This window comes from Trachypithecus francoisi, unplaced genomic scaffold, assembly GCF_009764315.1.
Source record: "Trachypithecus francoisi isolate TF-2019V2 unplaced genomic scaffold, Tfra_2.0 Lachesis_group18, whole genome shotgun sequence".
NCBI classification, from domain to species: domain Eukaryota; kingdom Metazoa; phylum Chordata; class Mammalia; order Primates; family Cercopithecidae; genus Trachypithecus; species Trachypithecus francoisi.
In genome coordinates this window covers 14,735,414-14,758,439 of record NW_022681463.1, presented here as the reverse complement: position 1 = coordinate 14,758,439, position 23,026 = coordinate 14,735,414, and the positions used below count along the sequence as shown (strand labels likewise).

The window sequence follows — 23,026 nt, the reverse complement described above, 5'->3', positions numbered from 1 at the left end:
GTAGGAGAAAGTCCTCCGAGTGCTGTTGGATTAAATGATGCATCCTGATTGACAGCTACCTTGAGACTGCACTGATGGAGTTGTCACAGCATTATGCTAACAGGCTGTTCCAGCGACTGCAGCTGTAGGAGGCTGTGGTTCGCCCTGTGCCTTAGCTGCTGCCTGTTCATGTCCCTTCCTTCGCCTGGGCTGCACCTCCAAAGGAAGGACAGCCGCAGGCTTCAATTCTGTGTACTGTCACTGTTGTGTGTTGGAGATTGGTGGTGGTGGTTTAGCTCAGATATCAGGCCATTGGGCCCTGTGCGGAAGCAGAGGGAAATTATTTTGTATGGCTCCGAACCTTGCTATGTTTTTCCTCAAGTGATAACTGTGTACCCTACAGAGAATTTAGGAGAGGAGAACGTGGTCGAATTACAAGTCTCATTCCACTGAAGTGTTTTAATTTATATCTAGTTTTTCTCTGCTTTTCTGACATGCCAGTGTTTTTAAAGATGCATCATTTTTGCATTTCACCCTTTCCATCACTTAAAAAACACTGACACGATTTCCCTAGCTCTGAGTTAGGACAGTATACCTTTAGGGGAATATTTGAGTGTCGCTCTCACTGCCACGCTGTGGAAATGAGGCAGAGATTAATGTTGGAGACCTCTGGGGCCAGAAGGTGTAAAACCTTGACTAGGAAGAGAGCCTAATGTTTGGAAGTGTCTGCCACCTTACTTAGGGAGGGTTGCGTGGACAGTACTGGGCCAGTGCTTCAAGATAACTGATGCACAGTGATTTACAGTCAAAGATAGCACCTGCCCTTGAGTTGGTGTTGACCGAGATGGCAGCAGTTGAGGACATGAAAGAACATTAACAGTCAGTCAACTGTACGTGTCCTAATTGTTACTGGAAGAATGAATTAGAAATGGAAACTGGAAGTGAGCCCATTTGAAGAGGAACAGAGGTTAACAGTGGCACTGGAGGCTCTGAAGTCACAGCTGAAAACTGTACAGCAAACTGCAAGCGATCACCTCGGGAGCAGCCACAGACCTCGGAATCATTGCAACACATGAGCGCGTGGGGTCTGCAGAATTACATTACTGGTATTTCTATAGGCTGTGGAAAGAAGTGGGTGGATTTCACACTGTAAGGAGGTGCATGTACTGTACAAACACAGAAGCCTCCAGGGCGGTATTCTGTGTGCCCGCCAGAGTGGAGTGTGTCTCAAAGTGGGTGATTCTTCGCTGTCGTTGGGGTGCTGAGTTCCGGGGTGCTGGGGTGCAGGCACACATGCCCAGTTACAGGATGCTTTTCTGAATGAGGTCCAGTGATAATGTGCCTCTCTCACCCAGACTGTGACTAGCCGCCTCCTCCTGCAGCAACCACTCAGCCCCCAGCCTTTCATCAGGCCCATGGAGGAGCTGCGTGTCAATTTTAAAAACAAGCCCACTGGAGTTTCTTATCATTGTCCAGCTCTTGTGGCTTTCTTCCTGACCCTTTCATGTCAGCTGTGACTCCTTTTCTTTCTTCTAAATTTTTGGGAGAAATTTTCTTGTTAGATGTGGTTTCACACTGTAGAGGCCATAAAATTAATTTGCTTAGAGACCAGGCCTGGGGTCACTTTTCCATCACTGGGTCATTAGATAACACCTAATTCCCTCCCATTACTGTCATATGTGGGTTGAGGAGTCCCACCGGGCCAAGCCCAGAGAGCACCTGTTCTGTTCTCACCTATGTGGTGAGCTGTTTTTCAAGAACATTTTTTTCATTTGGCTGTGTGGTCTGGAGAACGTCTTCCTGAGCCAGCGGAGTGAAGGAGTGAAGTTCCACGCACTGACCAGCCCTGAGCTCATTGGCGCGGATCATCTTCCCGCTCCATGGCAGCCCAGCCCCACCCACAGGCAGCTGCCTGTCACCCATGCTGGCATTTTCCTCACCCTACCCAGGCAGCGGGAAAACCTGGCTGCTGCTGGGATCCTGCTACTCTGTCCTGTCCACGAGCCTTCAGAGTCTTCGATTCCTACCCTCAGACATCAACTTTGTGATTTATCTGATTGAAAACAACCACAAAAACTTAAAATCAAAACCGTCTATGGGAGTTTCGCACAACCGCTGAGGAACAGTTAAATGCCCGCAGTGAAACTGAGCTTGTACCCTGCGGTCCAGGTAGGGGCACGTTCCTCAAGTCTCACGAAACATTGGCTGCTCTGTGCCCCCGAAGAATCCAGAGACGCCAATAAATAGCAGTTTTGATCATCAGCTTGGAAAGTCCTGGTGTACATTCTTAAATGACTTCTTTTCTGGGGCAGCAAAAAGCTTTTACGGTTCTCACCAGGCAGTTCATTCTGATGGACCCATGTGCTGCACCCCGCGTGGGCCCCATCCCGGCACGCGCCCCGTGCGGCACAGCACAGGCCCGCTGAGAGGTTGTTTTAAGAAGGCGTGTTTGTGTGGTACACTCACGGGGTCAGGACAACATCAAAGGTAATCTTAAAAAGAGAATCTCTCTCTGCCTTCTCTTTTTATATTCAGAAAGGTCAAATTCTAAACCAACTATTTGCACCAAGGCCTCTCTGGAGGAGTTGACCCCGTTGTTATTTTTACTTGCTATTACAATAAGTCACTTATCCCCCAAACAGATTTAAGAACAATAAACAAATACAAAAGGAAAAGGAACATCTCCTCAGTAACAAAGACTGCATCTGAAGGCATTGAGTTTGTGACTCTTTTACATCTCTTTCCAAGCAAAGCAGGAGTCCTACAGAGAAAGGAATCTGAAAGATGAAAATTATAAAAATAGTAAAAGGATCCAGTGTTAGTCAGAATCTTGTAATTTCTGGGGAGAAATGAAGCTAAATACAGTCTTAGCACTTTGTTCGTATGCAGGCTGATCTGTGATATAACTAAACTTAGTTTGGGAGCATATCCACTGTGGTGAAATGTGGTATAAATCATATTCTCAATGTATGAAGATACTTTTCCTGGATTCAGGCTTCACATTTTGAAATCGAATTCTGCAAAACAAGAAAAAGAATAGATCTGTGTGCTACGCTGAAAACTGAACGAGGCACGCTGCAAATCAGTCGTACAGAAGGCGCAGCTCAGGGCCACACCAACTAGAAAAGTAACTTTTTTGTCGAGTCTGATGCCTCTAGTGATGTTGGATTTTTTCCCTTATGGCAGACAGCACAGATACAAAAACTGTGCAATTTGGTCCAATTATAGTCCCCTCTGTCCCTCCACACCCTCCCCCATTGATTTAATGAAGGACTTGGAGGTCCAATTCATCACTGATAAATAGTCCCTCTGCCCAGAATGTTTGTTAGACTGACAGCAGCGTGCACTCTCCTCACTTTTTCCCTCACCACTTATGACTCAGATGAATTTTAATAGGAGCAAAAAGCTTTTATTTGCACTGTAATTTCACTTAAGGATCATATCCTTCAGAAACTGGCAGATGCTTCTATGCCTTGATTGCAAAACACACACTCAGGAGTAAAGAAACACGCAAAAGATGTTATTATTCAACCTGTCACAGTGTCGCAAATCCACTTGGAACTTTGGCCATCAAAGCTCTCCCCCCACCCTTTTCAGTAGGCCCTGTGAAGAGGCACTTAGAGATTCCCGCCACCCCCATACAGAATTAAAGGGGGAATTATATTCCGGCCATCCCCATACAGAATTAAAGGGGGATTATATTCCCGCCATCCCCATACAGAATTAAAGGGGGAATTATATTCCCGCCACCCCCATACAGAATTAAAGGGGGAATTATATTCCCACCACCCCCATACAGAATTAAAGGGGGAATTATATTCCCGCCACCCCCATACAGAATTAAAGGGGAATTATATTCCCGCCATCCTCCCTGTACAGAATTAAGGGGGATTATATTCCCACCATCCCCATACAGAATTAAAGGGGGATTATATTTTGTTTTTGCATCCCTGCCATCATGATACCCCCAGGAGGCTTTGAGTTACAGCAGGTTGTTTTTTTTTGTTTTTTGTTTTTTTGAAGAAAATGGAGCTGTCTCACTGCTGCTTCTTTCTTACCCAAGAGAAATCAGACCTGGTAGGGATCCAGAACCTTCGGGTAGTGGTTCCAATTTCACCGAGAGACACTTCCTCAAACCATTTTATCTTTTTTCTGTTTGGATAGACCAAATTGTAGCTCATAGATTTATTCACAGAGAGGATAGGAATTCTCTTTTTTGAAATGTTCTGCTTCACTGAACTGCCCTGAATATGCCCGGTTGTGTGAGAGCCACCTACAGAAGGTGCCGTGAATATACTTGTCTGTGCATATTTTCCATCAGTGTTTATAACATCTTGATGTTATTGTCTGTTAGTGCAGAAGGCATTCTTATTATCTTGCGTCTTTTCCTAACCATCTTGTTACATCAGAAAGACTATGTAGTGCCTTTAAGAAAAGCCAGCTTTTTAAGTCATGAATATAACAGTTTTTGTCACTGAAAAAATGGAATTTCAAATATTATTTTGCCCAAAATGAACACTGAACCCCATTGTCTTAACTTACTGATACGTAGCGCAGCCGCTCTTGGAGGGCTGTGGGAAGCTGCGACAGCCATCTGCTGCCATCTACTGGCGCCTGTCCACACGTCACCTCCTCCATCCCCCGGGCCTGCCTAGCTCTCGGGATTTTCCTTGATGGGGATAAGTTTGTAGGCGGTAAAGGGAATACAAGTAAAATTCTCAGTTTTCTTTATAACGTTTTGAGATGTTTTTCTTGATGATACGGGACGATGTTTGTCAATGATTAATATTAATAACTGGAATAGTCCTTATTTCAAGATATTTCTGAAATAACTAGCTCATAATATATGACAGGAACAAATATATTTTGATGTGTGCAGCAATTGAGAACCATTTGAATTTAAGGCTGTTACTGTGATTTGAATTAAAAAGCTAAAAATGGACTTAGAATGGATGTTACTTTTGAGGAAAAGTTCATTTGAACTCATTTATGGTTTCGTTTTCTTTCTCCCTTCAGTACAAGGTGAATATCTTAACCAAACTCGCCGCAGAATTGAACAAATTTATGCTGGAAAAAGTGACCGAGGACACAAGCAGTGTTCTGCGTTCCCCAATGCCCGGAGTGGTGGTGGCCGTCTCTGTCAAGCCTGGAGACACGGTAAGGGCTGTGTGTGTCTCTCTGCAGGACATGCTGGTCTCAGACTTCCCCTTCCAGAACGATGGCTAACGGAACAGCACGATTCAGCTCTTTGCAGTTCTTTCTTAACTGACCTCCACCAAACAGCAAAGTCGATTTTGTGTGTTGTCAACCTGTTTCACGTTTGCATTAGGTTTGTGCCAGGACCCTCAGCACTTCCCCTCCCAAATGATCTGGGAGTGGAGCAGAAAGAAGGCCAGATTCATTCTGTCATTTTGCAAATGCAGTGTTTTGGGAAGTACTTGCCCTACAAGTAGTCTCTAGTATGCTGTGCTCAAAGCGTCCATGAAGAAGTCATGCCAGGGAATAAGACTCCGATGAGGAACTTTTTGCATGATTTTCCTGGAACAAAGGTCTAATTGGGAAGAAGAGCGGAGGAAAGTTTAATGCTGCAATCTGGACAGTACCAGAGCACTTCCGTGAGTTGGTAAATGAAATGTAGCATCACAGTTTGAAGCTTTTCATCTTGATCTTGTGACATTAAAGCACACATCAAAGCTGTATTATTTCCTCGAGATAACTTACTATGGATGAATCGGTAGGATGCACACATTTTCCTAGAACATGGCTAGAAATCTCTACTGATGAGCCGCAGAAGTGCAAAGAAAACAACTTAGGAGGCGCCCAGAAGGTTTCCAGGGCCACTGAAATACTTGCTTTTTTATTCACGTGCAGGAAAATAGCAGCCAGACGTGACCGTCTCTCGTGGATGAGGTGGTGATTCCATGTTGTATCTCAGGCCACTGGGGTTTACGTTTTAATGCCTCCTGATTTCTCAATTAGTATAGATAAAATATCCGCTTACCACTGAGGAAAAAATCAGGTAGTTGGCATTGGCTTCTGGAAAAATATTTCCCATAAATGTGAATATTAAGAAAACATGATCAGTTTTAGTTGTTTGAATGATCAGCCCTGAAACTAATATGCGAGGTTAGAAAAACGACTTAAAGTTTTCTTTACTTGGTGATACAGAAATAGAACTATCCGCTTTTTCAGAAAGGCGTGAAAGAGGCTGCGTGGCTGTGCATTGCTGTTTGCTCTGAAAGCATCGATACTCCTGGAAGAAAGCCCTCTTTAAGACTGTCTAATGCCCAAGTGTTAAGGATTTGGGAGAGGCCATAAGAAAAATTGTGTGTGTGTGTGGTGTGTAAAATTCAGGGAGGGCATCTTCCTTCTCCAGAATTAGGGTCATCAGAGGATAGTCTCTTGGCCTTGACATAAAGAATTGTTCACTTGCACATGACATTATCAGAGCTGTCAGTGGAATCTTCTAGTGCTAGATATGTAGGTTGGTAAACAATGTAAGGGTTTTGTTTTCATTTTTCTTAAGTTTTTTCCGGAAGTCGTGTAGTCTGCATACTGCCAGCCTGAGCTTGTCACTCCTAATTATGTGGCTTTAATTATAAAATCGTGTGTGTGTGTGTGTGTGTGTGTGTGTGTGTGTGTGTGTGTTTCAAGTAAATGTTTTCCTTAAATCCTCTTCTAACACCTGAATCCAAACCGCAGTGGAAGGCGCGCGGGCAGGGAGGAGGGAGACCACTCCTGCCTCAAGCCTGGAGGGCAAGAGGGTGAGACTGCAGCCCAGCAGCCCAGCAGCCCTCAAGGAGGCTGCTCAGAGGCAGGAAACGGGGTGCTCCCAAGGCCAGATGAGCGCAGCCTTCTGGTTTCTTAACAGCTGCTGGCTCCTGATCTGACTTTCCCACATACAGAAAGGGTCTGGCCTTTGTACATTCCATTTCCTGGTTGATAATTGAATGTAGAAAAGCAAGGCATTTTGTACATGGGAACAATGTGATATCAGTCCTCAGTTCATTGATGTAGCTCAGATATTAAAAACACCCACCAATAATTAAATATGTGTACTCATTAAGAATGGTGTGAGAACTAACTGTTAAAAATATATTACCGCAGAGCAATGGGGCCAATACTTTCTGCATTCCTTTAAAGTCAGAGTACCTGAGGGACACACGTAGTGAACAGGCTCAGGGCCTCGGATCTGTCAGCTTGCTCCTAAGTTCTGTTTGCGGGGCCTGCTCAGGTGCGGTGTATTCTTGCTTTTGTCTTTTTTGGTACTTGCAGAACTTCCTTTCATATTCTGTGCCATTGTGTTTTGATGAAACAGTCTTTTCTCTTGAATTATTGCTTGTGAAAAATGTCCCAAACCACGAATACCGAAACCCAGTGCAGCCCGAGAAGTTTCATCGCCGGCTCTTAGAACAACTTCTATAGTTAAATTCTGCTTAGTGTAATTAAAACACAAGAAGCTTCCTTGGACCAGAGGCACGGAACTTCAGGCCACTGTGAGAAAACACTACTTGTCATGCTGAAGTTCTGCGGTTTTAAATGATTGTAACACCACGGGGGCATGTTGTGCCCCCCCCGCCTCCCCCTCCCCCCGCCTCCCCCTCCCCCCGCCTCCCCCTCCCCCCACCTCTCCCCCCCCTCCAACTAACAGTAGCCGAAGGAGGTTCCCCTTTTATGGCTGGGAAGATAATGGAGTCAATCTCCTTAGTGTATTTTCAAGGAAAATAAGGACCCAGAAACAACTAAGGGCCTTACAAGTATTCTGTTTTTCTCTGAAATGTTACTTTTTATTTTTTAAATTCCAGTAATCTATCATGTTTCTGTTTAGCTGAAGTAAAACTTGACCAATCTTAGAATGGTGGGCCTGGCAGTAAGTTCTAAAAAAGTGTCACATAAATCGTAATTAACAAATCTGTTTTGTGAAGTCAACAATTTGAACACAGTTTAAATACCTCAGGAAGAAGAGATGTGGGAAGACTGTTGAGAAGTAATGAGTCCACTTGGGGGACTTGAGGTGCCAAGACCTGTGAACTGATTCACTGGAAACGCCCTGCCCTAAACACAAGAAGCTGTGTTTTATTGGAAGGGTTTCTGTAGGGTTCACACAGCAAAAGTTCCTGAAAACTTTTTCAGTGTCTATTATATACTATTTAACATTAGATGTGGCAGGTCACATTTGAAACGATTGTGTAATAGTTTTTTGAACACGTGGCAAGAGGATCTTAATACACAGTAAAATGCAGATAAGCAAACAAATCAATAAGAAAGTACAGTGGATGATTCAAGTCAGGAATCACTACTATAACTTAAGGCAACAACTCATAGACTAAATCTTCTGTGCCTTTCTATATGCCTTCTGAAAATGCTTCTGCAGTAACTCATTTCAGTTCGAAAACAAACCTGTTTTCTTAGACACGTAACACTGTTGTAAACTGGGAGCATTTCTGTAATCAAAGTTAGCATGACTCAACTGTTTCAAACTTCTGTCTTTATGATATTCTTGAACAGAAATGTTAAAAATATATATTTTTTCAGAATAATGGTAGAATACATTTTTCCACGTGTTAAATTAGACTTACAAGTGCTGAATGTATTGCATAATTTTCGCTTTGACTTTGAAGTATAAAGTCGTGATAAGCACATTCACTTTGTTAGCCTTTTGATATCAGAAACAACCCCATAAGATAGTCACCCAAGGAGGCATTTTAATACTGCATTTAGTTAAGATTCTTTCAAGTCATGTTTGTATTCTGCAGTCATCGCAGATTTGCCTCAAAAATACTCATTTAATACACCAAACAATTAAATGAGGAATGAACCATAAGCTGGCTATATACTCATCTGCATTTCTTTTTTTCTTAACGATTAGTGAAACCAGGTGAAAGAATAGATTGAAATTAAATACCTGTTGCTGCTTTTTCTTGCGAATTAGCCCATTCAATATCAGATAGATGTGGGGATATTTTGGTGGAGCTGAGAAGATCCACCTCGTGATGGAATTGACCTTCAGCAGGGTTGGTGAGGCGTTTGGGGTTGCTCCTCTGTGAATGCCTTAAAGGCAAGAAACAGCCACTGTACAGTGTGCCGGTGAAAGCATCACACTGGTGAGCGCTGGTAGCGACACCACTTACACTTCTCCCCGATTGTTTCCTCCTTGCACGTGCTTCTTTGACAGGGCGGGCTCCCAAGCAGGTAGCAGTCAGGGCCACAAGACACAGACAGGCACCCCATCCCATCTCGGAGTATGATGTCCACACCTCCCCCTTTGTCTCTAAGCCTCATGTAACTGAGCTTATAGCCGACCATGGAGAACTGGCAAACTTGGCGAGATACCTTTATTTTTTATTTCTTAAAGAAACAAGGTTTGAAAATGTCATAAGCTTCCAAGTATCCTAACGAGAAGGCAGGGCTGGGCGCTCCGGACGTGTTTGCCTGGCATCACGCTTGTGTGCCTCATGCAGCCCAGGCTCGCTCATTGCGTCTTTCCCTGGCAGAGGAGCCAGCCTAGCTGCTTCACACTTTCCAGGTTCTGGATACCTTGATTTATAATCATAAAATAATTGTAATAATTAAATTTATACATTTTATAGCAATAGTTATTCAAGCAGTTTGACAAGATGCCAGTTTTCACCCAAACCTCAGATTGCATCTCACAGCACGTACACAGAGATCCATCCTTTCGTTAACATTTTAAAAGTTTAAAATTATGAAATACTGCAAACATGCAGAAAATTACAGAGAAGAATCCAACAAGCACTCCTGTGCCCTCTGTTCACCATTTCCATGTGTGTTTCAAGTTTTAGTTCACGATGAAACATGACATATAAAATGAACTTCCCCTGCAGCAAGCTCCTCCACCTCATTCCTGTCCTGTCTCTTCGGAGGTAACGACGCCCCCAGGATTTGGCCTTGTAATCTTTTCCAGATAACATTTATTTTTAAATGTTAAGAGTTGGTTTTTGTTGGAGGTAACAATCTGGGAATTTTTACAGTTTAATGTACTCAATTATCAATATAAAATAAAACATATTTATGCAGGTCAGTATATTAAATAGTGTCAGAGAGTCTTCTCCAAGCTTGGCGTTTGACTTTATTTTTCAGGAGTGATCTGCTTGGGAGTAGAAGGTGTGTTTTCTTTGTTTTCAACATTTTTGTAAGTGACTATTCTCAGTCTTACCAAGATTTAAACTATCTTTTTCTCACTCTTTTAATAAAAATAAAAGTTTACCAAAAAATCATTCTTTCACAGAACCCTGTCAACTAGCATGCTTTACAAAGGCAGAGGACCCAGGCTAATTTCCAAGCTATTGTCAATGACATCAGTTTTCACTAGTTCTCTTTGTAACTATAGGCTTTGCCTCTGATTTGGAGCTAACTTAGAGGGCAGTAGGGAGTCATATTTTTCTTCATTTTAAGAAATTTTGAAAGAAACTGGACTTGTTTTATATTGGCCACAAGTCTTGACCCTTGCCCTTAGCCCCTCAAGTGTTGCCCAGTTCTGGGGAGCCCCACTCGAGAGACAAGGGGAGCACCAGGCAGACGACATGTGTGCCTGAAGTCCCAAGCCAGCATCGGGCTGAACGGGTGGCCCCTGGGTTCCCGCGCCCTCCAGAGTGAGGCTGCTCGTGCATGGGCCATTAAAGGAGCCTTCAGCCAGAGAAAGGGCTGGGCGGACGTCTCCTGCCGCCTGGTCTCTCTTTGTAATTTGATGATGATTCCATCCTTGCTCAAATACTGCAGTCTCCCGTGGCTGCCTCCCCATCTCGCTTTACATGAAGATGTTGGGATGTGAATAGACGTTTCTTCAGGAAGTATCACGGGATATTTGCCAGCCTGTCTTATGGTCTCAGAGGAAGTTGCTATTAATGTAATCAGATGCAAGCAGTGCCTTTTCACTCAATGTGAGATGCCTTTTCTTGTGACTGTTAACTCAATCTTTCTTCAGATCTAAGGGCCTTAAAATGTGTGGCATTCAAGCACCTGTGTTCAGTAGAGCAGCCTTTACCAATGAAATGGAGGGATATTCACGTTTGTGGCGCAGTCAGCAGTGCTGATGTTGATCCGTGTTTTTCCCGTGGCCCGATACTGCAGAAGTGGAAACTGCAGCGGGCTGGTAAGCCCTCCAAGCCTTCTGTCTAATTTGGCAGAAAAACACAGAACATAGAACAACAAAAGAATCCTCTTTTTTCCATAAAAATTCTTCCTCCCACCCTTCTTCCCCAAAAAGGGGACTTAATTTTTCAGCTGCACACAGTGATTCGGTGCTCACTCTTGCATTGAAACAGTTGCTGTCTGAACAGGCAGGAAACAGTTTTCTTTTAATTGCCGAAATCAATCGGAAGTGCTTCATGCCCTGCTTCTGTACAGCAGATGCTGTGCATTAATTGGCCTGCGTAGAAGTGACCCAGGGTTCCTTGCAGCGGGCCCAATTTTAGGCAGAGGGTTTAAATAGCTTATTTATTATTTTGTATAATCTGGCGTACATTGTGTGCTCCTGCACGTGTCGTATTTCATGGTCTGCAGTTTCTAATGTCACGTGGGTTTCAAAACCTGTGTTTCTCTGGTAATGTACTAGCAGCAGGTAAGCTCAAAATACCATCCATCAGGAGCTAATTTTTTATCCAGACACTGCAATGACTGATGAACCTGTCTTTTGTGTGAATGTTTAGCACAGTGGAAAGCCATATGCCACTGGCACCGCTTCCTCTGCGTTCCTTACAGTTGCTAGAGAGTGGGCTTCCTGGGGGGCGGGGGACTCGATGCTGTACGTCCCCTGGCCTCTATTTCAACGATAATGCATTTAAAACAGCCCTGGGCTTGGGCAACAAAAAGAGGATGAGGCTGTCTTAAAGGAGACCTGACTCCCTCGTCATTTTCTTTATCAGAAATACGACTGCACACTCTTAATAGGGAACCTTGTTTTGTTACTCCCCGTCTGTTCCAAACAGACCTCAGCCCATTAGAAGGGCCTCCCTTGTGTGGGAGACCACAGCTGTTACTGTAAATCTCATCCACTCACTGTATCACCCCCATTTTGTGGCTCTGAAGGATGAAATTGAGAAATGGAATACTGTGCAGTCATCCCTTACATCTCCAATTTTAGGCCTTTGCCATCATTTTCATGCTTTTATTCCAAATCAAATGACATTAGTGAGCTACACCACCTTCTGATGGATATCTGGTATTGAGCACCGCTTTCAAGTCTGTGCTTGTGGGGGCTTCCTTTTATGTTTGGTGGTCTTTTTTCCCCCTTTCTCTTCTCTTTTTCTTCCTGCACTTTCTTTGAGCGTTCTTAGTGGTCATGGCAGTTTGCAGTTTGAATGATCCGCGTTGCCAAATGTGTCCCCGTCTTAGCATGTTTTCTGAGAAGGCGGCATGTGCGGGAGAAGGTTCTCTGTCTTTTAATCTTTGTGGAAGGAGTGAAGAGAACTTGGTAGAAGGATATTGGGGGCTTTAATCAGAAATAAGAAGTGGTTTAAATCATTAGCACAACAAAGCATACTATAAGCTTGAAGATAAAAGTCTCTGGGGAAAGAGTCCTCTGAAAATAAATGGAACTTGAGAGATTTCCATATCATTTATAACTTCCCTTAATTACCCTTGGAAGACTTGCCAGTAAAACTGGAAAATTGGCAGCCTATATCCATTAGAGTCATGTTGCCGACCATGGCAAGCAGCTGGCTTTACGGGATTCGATTCCCATCACTCACAACTCATCATCAGCTGGAGGTGTCTGCAGCTCTTCAGCACAGAGCAATGCTGGCGACGCTCGGGCCCCGCCACAGGTGAAAATCTGCTGAGTAAATGGGCCGAGGTTTCTCTCAAGCCTCGTTTGGGGCAAGGCCGACTCCCGCTTAATGAGTGCCGCTCTGATAATCGGATGCGAATGTGAACCTTGACCTCGTGTCAAAGGAGAGGACGCAATAAGCTGGATGAAAGATAGAGGATTGAGGCCTCCCAGCTTTACACCAATTAGACAGGGAGTGGGGAAATACATCAGGCCCACTAGGTTCATCAAAAAGACTTGCGAGGCTTGTGACCATTTTGTATGCCCAGCACTGGAGACATCCTGTCACAACCATTAAGTCTTTATCAGATGATTCACAAAACTGTTGGAGAAGTGTGCACACACATCCTGCAGGAACGGGCCCTGCACATGGGGGCGTCGGATAGACAGCATGTTGGAGGGCCCTCTCTGTGCACCCAATTACTGCCTGGTTTCCCAGGTACCCCGGGCCATCCGGAAGGTGTTGCTTCCATTGGGCCCACTGCCCAGCTCCCTGGTGTACCCTGCAGTGTGCTGCACATTCTGCAAGAGCCGGCACTGCTGGGAGCAGGGCTCCAAAGTCCTAGGGTGAGAGCCCCTGCTCCCAAGAGCCGAGTGATAGCATTTTGCTATTGTTGGAAGGAGCCCAGCTCAATGCTCACCCATCCCTGGAGCACACCCTCGAGTGCCAGCCTCTTCCCACAGACTGGGGCAGGTGTAGTTTGTATTTCCATTGCAATATTCTTTGACATTTGGTTTGTACCATATTTGGTTCTCCAGCTCGATTTTTTCCAAAGGATGAAACAAGTTGAAATTCAATTAAGTTCACGTGTGTGTGTATGTGTGTGTGTGTGTGTGTGTTGGGGTAGAACATGATTCTGTTGAACAAGATGTATCTCACTATTTCATAGGGCATCAAGGAAGTTTTTAAGCACCATCTCTTAGGGATGAATTAGTGATAACGGTCTACAAAACAGATGGTGCAAAGTTAATAGAGAAGTGTGTTACTTAGTTTTTCATTTACAGCTAAATAATCTAGGCCGGGCACAGTGGCTTACATCTGTAACCCCAGCACTTTGGGAGGCCAACGTGGGCGGATCACTTGAGGTCAGGAGTTTGAGACCAGCCTGGCCAAAGTGGTGATACCCTATCTGTACTAAAAATACAAAAATTAGCTGGGTGTGGTGGTGCATGCCTATAATCCCAGCTACTCAGGAGGCTGAGGCAGGAGGATCGCTTGAACCTGGGAGGTGGAGGTTGCAGTGAGCTGAGATCGTGCCGCTGCACTCCAGCATGGGCAACAGACCGAGATTCTGTCTCTAAAACAGATGCTAGATTAGATAGAGCTAAATAATCTAAGTAGACTAGTAGGCACTATGAGAGGAGCTAGGGAGGGAAACCGGAGTGAAAGGTGGATGGAGCAGGGAGGATCTAATTCTATGATTCAGTGCTGTGCTTGGATGGGGCAGAAGGTGGGATCGCTTCAGTGGGGACATGCTTTCTCTGAAGTCCTTTGAATTGAATTGCCAGACTCACACAATCAGAGGGAGGGACTGTTTGAATTTCAGGCCTCCCCACTTCTCCTGATTGTCTCAGGCTAAATCCGAGGTTTTATTCTGATGAACAATTGGGGACCCAGCACTTGGGGTTACCTTTGCGTTACCTCTTTGCAAACTGCCCACATTAGAAGCACAGAGCCAGTCAGAAAGATGGGCAGTGGCAGCCACAGTAGAGCCCCTTAAGCTCCTGTCCACCACCCGCTTGCTCCCAGCCCTGGCGGAGCCCAGGGTAGAGCTAGAGCGGAGTCAGATTGGCCTTTGCCGCTGGCGTGACCTTTGAAAATCCCTAGGCCGCATTTCTTCTTCATATTTGCAGTTTAGTTGCTAACTCGCTCACTTGAAGATCCTGTAAAACAGAAGCAGGAGCTGTCTGCCTGTCTGGCCCGCAGATTCTGAGCAATGGGATGGGAGGGGATGAGTGGCAGAAGGACACACCTGCTGGCAGAGAGGGCAGGGGCTGTGCCACCCATGTGAAGCCAGTGTGCATGGCGGGGGGACGGGGCTCTGGCCAGTCCTGGGCCCTCAGATGCCTGCAGAGGAAGGGCTGGGTGGGTGTGTGGGAGGCCGGCATGCAGTCCCTAGGGAGCGCCTCCACCTGGAGAGAGCACAGTGCCCAGAGTGGGAGGGTGGATTCCTCATTTTTGGATGGCATTTCTACTATGTTCTGTTGAGTCTCGGATCCATTTCCCAGAAAGCCCCCAGTCCTGTTGCCTGAGTGCTCAGTCCTGGGTCAGAGTCGATCGCAGTGAGTCCAGCTTCTAAGAGGACACAGCCAAGCTTCCAGGGTCCCCTGTGTGGAGCTGGCTGGCAGGTGCGCTGCAGTGAACCGGACTTGCTCCTGGCTTCCCTGGTCTCTGCCTGCCTTTGAAGAGAGAAAAAAGGCTCTAAAATGCCGACTGGAGGGAGCGACTGTTCTGACCCCCCTGAGGGGGGCCTCTGCATTGTCTCTGCACTGCCCCTCCTGTCCCCTGCAAACAGCCCTCGAGGCTGGCTCTTCGCTCTCCCTGGAATGCAGATGCCAGGTAAAAATGAATCAAAAAGGGCAGCGCGGGCAGTGCTTCCAGGCCCAGCTCAGCGCGGTGTCTCTCCTCCATGCCAGCGCCGAAGCCTTGGCATCGTCTCTCTTCCTATATTTCTGTGCCAGGAAAAAGCAGCCCATCACCTGAACAGCAGAGGAAAAGAGTACATCGGGCTCAGGCGCTCCAGTGCGCCAGCAAGACAGCTTGCGCCACACGGGGAGCCCAGAGGGGGATTGGAGATCATCTGGGGATTTCAGGAAAGAACATTCTCTAGGCGCTTCTGTGGCATTGGACGAATATGGCCACAGTGGTGTGAAGGGTCAGGAGTCCCATGCCAGGACACCTACCCATTACCACATAGCCATTGCCCTAGGAACTTGGACTTGCCCGTTTCAAAAACTGGGAGGCCCTTTTTCACAAAAGCAGAAGAAAAACCTGGCAGGCTCAGAATGCTGACCCATCTAGGCAGAGCGGAGTGAGCACACGGCATGGTTTTCAGCGGCAGCTAACTCCTGCAGGGAAGCCTCGGGCTTAACCCCACTGGGCTTACACCCAGCTCAGCCTGGCTTTCCCGCAGAATGAAAGGCAAGCTCTGAACGCAGTCTGAGCAAGGGCCCGTGGGCGCTCCCAGTCTCCGAGCGAGGAGCGCGTATAGCTCTGGACGTCATTCCCGTGTCAGGAGGGGCTTTCCGGAAGCTGCCTTGTGCCTCGTTGTGGGTGCTCGCTGTGTCTTGCAGAGGATGGGACCAGTGGTCCTCACGGCGCCAGGCCTGAGCTGTTCCCAGCTCCCCGGAACTGTAGACAGAAATGTGTATATTTGGTGGGGCTTTTTTTTCTTTTTTTTTTTTTGTTTTTTTTGGGTAACAGCTATACTGAGATGTAATTCACATACAATTTAGCCCTTTAAAATGTACAATTCAGTGGTTTCAGTCAATTCAGATTTCTGTAGCTGTCACCACAATCAATTTTGGAACATTTTTTATCACTCTCAAAAGAAACCCTGTACCCTTCAGCAGTGACTCCCCTTCCCTCTTCAACCCCAGGCAGCCTCAAGTCTGTCTGTAGAGATTTGCCTATTCTGGACATTTCAGGTAAGTGGAAAACATTCCCACTTCCCAGCACCTCTGTTAGTGGCAGAGCCAGGCTCAGAGATCCCCAGGGTAGGCCCCACAGCCAGGGTCCCCAGTTCTCCAGGGCCAGGGATTTTTTTTTTTCCAACAAGGACTTTATGGGAGAGAGAATGGTGTTTCTTTACTGTTCCTAAAGATGAGCTTGGAATAGGAAACTAATTAGAGATGTTGCTGCTGTTCATAGGCACATATTTTGGGGCATTTGACAAAGAATTTCTTAATGGCTTCATTGCTAAGCGTTACTGCAAAATTAGAATGCTTTCAAAACTTTTGCCCTTTTTTTCTTTCCAGGTAGCAGAAGGTCAAGAAATTTGTGTGATTGAAGCCATGAAGATGCAGAATAGTATGACAGCTGGGAAAACTGGCACGGTAAGTCCCCAAGTCCCCGTCAGCCCAGGCTGGCCTTGTGATGGAGGAACACCCACCTCTGAATCATGGGTGGTCGCTTCTACAGAGGACAATAGGATTGGGAGCTTTTGCCATTCTGCCCTGATGCGTCCCTGCCTCGTGGAGAGCGTGCCTTCCAAAAAAGTCTGCATTATGTTCAGGTAGTCAGAGAACAATTGTTCTTCACCTTAATGTCTTTCAAATTAAGGGGTCTTTAATTTTTAATGTTTACATCTGTCTTGGAGGCAGTTAGTTATCTGAGACTTAGGTGACACAGCAGGAAACGGTTTTACAGATTGCAAAAATTAATGTAACTCTTCAAGACAATTTCTCTACAAAGAGAACAATTCAGTTGCAGGTCAAGAGGAGCCGAAACCCCATGTACATGTGGGACTTAATTATTTAGGGAGAAAAAAAATATCTATTAGTACTGAAATTCATTAATAGCGAAACTCAAGTGTATTTTTTTTTCTTGAAGAAAACAGAAAAGTCCTTTTAAGCAGTAACTTCATTATTCTTCCTGTGACTAAAAAGACTAAAAAAGATGCCATTAGTGGGTAAATGATCCCTATCTGAGGGCCGTTTTGGTTTGGAAGTGTCTGCATGGTGAAGCATGATTGGAAGCAAGCGCAAGGCTGGCCGTGTTTTGCATGTGGCCATGCCTTGGGGACATCAGGTGCAGAGAGATCCATCAGTTCCTAACCAGGTTTGCATCAGAGAGACACAACCTCTGTCTCATGCTCTGTCACTGCAGAAGGCAGTGAAACGGATTCTCGGAGAAGGGGCGGCGGGGATGTCACGCCTGGTCCCGGCTGGGAGAACAGAGGCCCAGGTGGATGCCAGGGGCTCCTGAGCCCAGCCAGCCGGTCTGGAGGGGTGTGGACAGCTGCCCCATGTGGGTGGGGTATGGAGAGTAGAATGGCATGATTTGGTGTTTTAAGGAATTCTTTCTAAATTACTTTTTTAAAAAAGTGAACAAGAAAATGTTGGTTTCTGTTCGTATAAAAATTTGCATCCGTTCTTTGGGATTTCACATTTGTGCTGCCCTAGCGCCATGACATCCATCCGTGATGAGAACTTGGCCTAGTTGTGGGGGACCGAGAACGTGTGGCCGCCGCATGCCAAGGGCCCTGTGCTGCGGGTCTGAGGTGCTAATGCAGAAATGAACTTGGCCTCAGTTCCCTGAAGGGGTGTGGCGCCATGCGTTAGTGGGTTTCCTGTCCTCGTGGCCTGGGTCTCCCTCGGCCCTCCTGGTTGGAGCCTTCTTGTGCATTCTGTTCACCTCTCCCCATCCCCAGGCCTCTCGGTTCCACCCCAGCCAGGAAGAGCAGAAGTGGCCCGAAGCCCCTGTGCAAAGTAGCAGGCCCTGGTTCCTACCTGCGAGGCCACTTTTCCTCCCAGAGAAAAAGTTCACAAAGGAAACAGATTCTCTACTCTGGTCATCGCAGCATCACTAACACTGCGTCCTCTAGCAGGGCTGCTAAATGGAGGCAGAGAACATTGTGGAAAGCAGCCTCTTCAGTCCAAGTAGCGTCTGCAGTGGCCGATTAGTTCTAACCCATTGTTCATTTTCAGGCCCAAGCAAGAGCCTCCAAGAAGTCAAATGACTGTCTCTTTCCCACCTTAACCCCCTCCTTGCTAATTTTAAGTCAGAATACAAATTTGGGAAAGCAAAACTTGATAAAGATTGACCGAAACCAGTAGGGCAAAAAGGCACAGTTCCACACACCCATGGTGTCAGAAAGGACGACCGCACAGCCCCACCTGCCAAGGACTCCATTTCCCTTCAGAAGGAAGGTGCTGCCCAGGCTAGGGAGGTCCTCCTCTTACTCAGCAGTTGATCTGACTGTCGTGTGTTCTGTTCCTTTTTTTTCTTTTACACTAAATGTTGCATTAATTCTCAGAGAACGTTTCCACAATCTAAAACCACAGAGAAGGGAGGCTGGGGGTTAGAACTCACCGGGCAGTGAAGAGCCCGCCTAGACCTGAGGGTGCCCAGCGCGAGGAGCCAGAGTGCACAAGTGCCCCGGAGAGCAGCCCTCAGAGCAGCCACTGTGAGGGTTCCGAGGACAGAGGAGACGGGAGGGGTGAGCCACAGGCACCATGGCGCCTCCCTGCTCACCAGGGTCCCTTAGCTGGGCTCCGGTGGGGTGGCGTGTACCTGTGCTGCTGGGCCTGCAGGACTGTGCATTTCTAGAAATGGATTAGGAGCCTGCTGCCTCCTGGTTCGGGTTACTAATTCTTACTCTCCCCTCCCCCTGCATTTTTTAAAATTCAAGGTGAAATCTGTGCACTGTCAAGCTGGAGACACAGTTGGAGAAGGGGATCTGCTCGTGGAGCTGGAATGAAGGGTTTATATCCTTTCAGTCATCACCCAATTTAATTAGCCATTTGTGTGATGCTTTCACACACAATTGATTCAAGCATTTTACAGGAGCACCCCTGTGCAGCTACGTTTACGTCGTCATTTATTCCAGAGTCAAGTCCAATATTCCGCCAAAAAATCACCAATGGAAATTTTCACTGATATAAATACTTGTACATATGATTTGTACTTCTGTGAGATTTCCTAGTATCAAAATTAAATCAATCAAACTGAGCATTTGTCTAAATATTAGTTTGCCCTTTCTTTGAAGACAGTGTACACATAGGCAACAGCCTCTGCCAGTAGACTACCAGCGTTTCTTTGTGATCCTTTTAAAAGATTGACATAAATGTCAGTTATTTGCCTTGCTTTATTAAATTAGCACTTGCCATTTTTTCATCTGATTGCCTTACTTCTTCTGGAAGTGAGGCCCTCACTCCTGGTGCTGATTTTCCTAACTTCCTAAGGACCAGAGACTGCAAATGCAGATTTTGGGAATCCTTTTCCTGCTGTGTCTCTATGTGGGTGTAGTGTTGATGGCTGACCCCCTGGAGGTCACCTTCCTGGAGGTCACCTTGAAGCTTCCATGTTGGCCGGGGGTGCTGTCTGCACTATTTTGAGGATGAGCATGCTGCCTGGTCCCTTCCCCGTTGCACAAGCCAGGGCAGTTGCAGGGAGCCTGGGCTGCGTCACCCACCCCGTCAAGCACAGGGCTGCCACGAACTCATCAGCTGAGACCCCTCCTAGCCTTTTTGTGTAGCAAGTTTCCAATTAAGCAAAAGAAGCTAAAAATAATGATCATGTTTTTTGTGCCAGATGCAGTTAGCAATCACAGTCTACCATTAAGTTGAAGAGTAAGTGAGCTCTCCCAACAGAGAAAGAGGCTACTAAGGATCACAGCAGCTGCATTTTCATTTCGTTCTGAAATTCTTGGAATACATTTCAGACTTTGCTGGGAAGCAGAAGCAAAGAGCCGTGCATCGAGTTGAATCGATGCTGACAATTATCAGATGGAGGTGGGTAGTAATTGGTACTTCGTGCCTTGCTAAAATTATTTTAAGTGCTGTTTGTATTTGGAAGCTAAGCTTCTGTCAGGCCTGAAGAACAAATTACTAATGCGTTGGCTCTTCTCTGAAAGGACCACTCCCAAATGCTCTCCCTTCAGGGGGCAGGGACCGGGCCTGGCTGCTGAGATAAACTTGCACTTGAAGTCTGGGTGCTCAGCTGTGTCTACCAGCAAGTGGGTGTTCATTATTTTGCTAGATTTCCGAAAACATCAACTTCAAATTTAAATAATCTTTAATATCTGCTGTGAAGCTTGATCTGAAAATTATGAAGAATGGTGCTGTATGCACTTTGATATACAGCATGCTTGCCCTGTGGACCTTCTTTACAAATATCTACCCAGCTGTGTAAAATCAGCTTTCTCAGGGGCTACAGGCCAGAATCAGTATAAGAGGGCTGCTAAAATCTAGCTGCATCACCAAGTCTTTACATTGATCCTAAATATTATCTGAGCTCAAAGCTGAGCAAACAGCAAAAAACACAAGAAGGAAGAAGAGCAGAAGAATTAGGCATAACACGAGTTCTCTAAATGTCATTTAGGGGTTTTAAAATTCTGAATTTTTCTTACCAGGTGGAAAGACGGGAGGGAACTACCTTGCTATTTGTGTGTCAACATTACTTGTAAAATCAGCTACCACTGAAACTTTGGTTCCTTTTCCCGCTGATTGGTTGGAAAAGGCCGTGTTCTGCTTCCGCCTTCACCCAGCATGGGCTGGGCACACCTTGGAGCCCCGGGGCTCTCAGGCATAGGCCCACCCTGCCTGCTCCCCTTATCTGTTCTCCCGGGGGTTGTAGCGCAGCCCGTGCGGCCCCTCGGAGTCGTAGCTGTCGTGGTGCGGAAGCTGGGCCCACTCCGGGGGGAAGGTGGCCCTGCTGTACACGAAGCACTGCACCGTGGTGGGCACCGGTGGCTCCTCCGCGCCCGGGGCCCCCTCCTCCAGCAGCTGTACCCGCAAGGCCGTGCGCTGGTACAGGGCCGGGCAACTCTCGAAGTCGTCCAGGAAGCGCAGCATCCGCTCATCTACCGCGTAGACCTCACCCTCCACGCGGCGCCCCGAGCCAGGCAGGTGCAGCAGCCACGGGATGTTGTGCTCCCCGGCGATCACCAGCGGGTAGGGGTCTAGCGTGCGGCCGCGCGCCCGAAAGGCTGCGGAGCCGTGGGCGCTGTCCCGCAGGACCCTGTGGTTGGGCTGACCCCGCTTCAAGGTGCCATACAGGAAGACGAGGGCCATCCGGGCAGAGCTGCGGGGAGAGGGGAAGCCACATGTCAGCACCTGGGGCCCCGGCTCCCGCCCGGAGAGCCGGCACTGGGGCCGCTCCCCTCTGCGGGTCACAGCCCATACCACTTGAATGCGCCTGGCTGTGCTCAGCTAAGGCGTTACTTTCTGACGCAGAGGAGAATGGCCTACAGTGTTAACACATCATGAGATATTTTGACTTTTGTCCATTGAAACATGTCAAAGCCATTCCCAGCTTGTGGGCTGTTCACAAACGGGCACCAGGTCGGCTCTAACCTGTGGACATGGTGTCATTTGCCAATCCCTAGGCTAGAGAAAGGGGCACACATTGGCGACTTCCTTGATGTGTCTGTAGCAGACAGGACACCTGCGTTCTAGGCAGGAGAACTGCGTCCTCAGCCTCCCCGCGCCACCTGGATGGACTGATGCTCCTCAGCCCTGCAGCGGCAACCCTGCCTCGCCTGCACAGGCCACCTTCTCCCAGGAACACAGTCCTGACCTGCTGACTGCGGCAGCCTCCCCAACTCCCAGAGGGCACCAGCCTCCACCCCTCTCAACCCCTACCCCCATCGTAGCAGCTCAAGGCCAGAAGACGCCCTGTCCAGGTCCTAGCACGGCCCTCCCAGACACACCCTGTCCAGGTGAGCAACTACCCCTGTTCTTGACCCCAGCACAGCCCCTACCTCACTGTTCTCAGCCCTTGTGCGGCGGGCGCGGAAGTTGCGGAGGTTCCAGGCAAGGCCGCTGCCCTCTAGAGCTGCTGTTCTGGGAAAAGGCACTCCTTTCATTAGGACAGTCTGTCAAACCTGTCTCAACAGCCTGCCCTGCTACCTGAGCCCTGCAGAACTGCCATTTTCTTGAGCAATTTTCAATGTTTCTTAAAGGACTTTGAAAATTGCCAGTAACTATTAAAATTAGAAATAAGCCAAAAAAATACATACACTTTTGGAACCACCTGTTATCCAGCTGCAGTGAGAACCCAGGTTTCAGCACTGAGTTCCCACTTGGGTGCTGGCAGTGTGACCCAGCGGAGCTCCAGCACCCACACCTTCTGCTGTTTCCCTTTCCAAGGTCTTAAGAGGGCAGTGGTGCTTCATGGGACTCCCCGCAGAGATCTTGGCACCAGCGTGAAGGTAAACATTGACCACTTGCCTGGGTCTGGGCCAGACTGTTACATAAGGACAGAAGTGATGTGCGTGAAAGTGACTCAAACAAAAATGGAAATGAACATTACAGGGGTGGCAGGCTGCTCTTCCCGGCCCCTCGCTCCGTTGCCCCGTGTGCCCCTGCCATGAGGTGTCAGCCTGTGCGGCGACTCCTTGAGATGGGCTTTGCAGATGGGATTGCAGGTGCAGGAAAACAAGAAATACAGCTGTCCAGATACCAGCAGTGGCTCATGACCCGCCAGAAATGGCCCCGGACCCTGGCATTTGCCACCAATTGTGGACAAGTGGACCCTGAAGAAGTCACACTGAACTCATGGGACTTGTTTTCTTCTCAGCAAACAAGAGCCGCTCT

At 47.1% G+C, this 23,026-nt stretch overlaps 2 protein-coding genes across 9 annotated transcripts in view; one reads left to right on the top strand and one right to left on the bottom strand.

The window, feature by feature from the left end:
• The window catches only part of PCCA (propionyl-CoA carboxylase subunit alpha), a 457,788-nt gene extending 438,336 nt beyond the window's left edge, over positions 1-19,452 (top strand). For all 3 annotated transcript variants that reach the window (XM_033177344.1, XM_033177343.1, XM_033177345.1), the window contains 3 exons: positions 4,996-5,136; positions 16,745-16,822; positions 19,120-19,452. In XM_033177344.1, the coding sequence (XP_033033235.1) occupies positions 4,996-5,136; positions 16,745-16,822; positions 19,120-19,188 (288 nt within the window). In that variant the 3' untranslated portion in view covers positions 19,189-19,452. The remainder of the gene's footprint in view (positions 1-4,995; positions 5,137-16,744; positions 16,823-19,119) is intronic.
• Positions 19,453-19,954: 502 nt separating this feature from the next.
• GGACT (gamma-glutamylamine cyclotransferase) overlaps positions 19,955-23,026 on the bottom strand; it is a 56,884-nt gene continuing 53,812 nt past the window's right edge. For 4 of the 6 annotated variants that reach the window (XM_033177347.1, XM_033177349.1, XM_033177348.1 and 1 more), the window contains exon 3: positions 19,955-21,512. In XM_033177347.1, coding sequence (XP_033033238.1) covers positions 21,041-21,502 — 462 coding nt within the window. In that variant the 5' untranslated portion in view covers positions 21,503-21,512 and the 3' untranslated portion in view covers positions 19,955-21,040. Of the gene's footprint in view, positions 21,513-22,191; positions 22,587-23,026 lie in introns of those variants that run through there. The other 2 variants (XM_033177351.1, XM_033177352.1) reach the window with 2 other exon arrangements.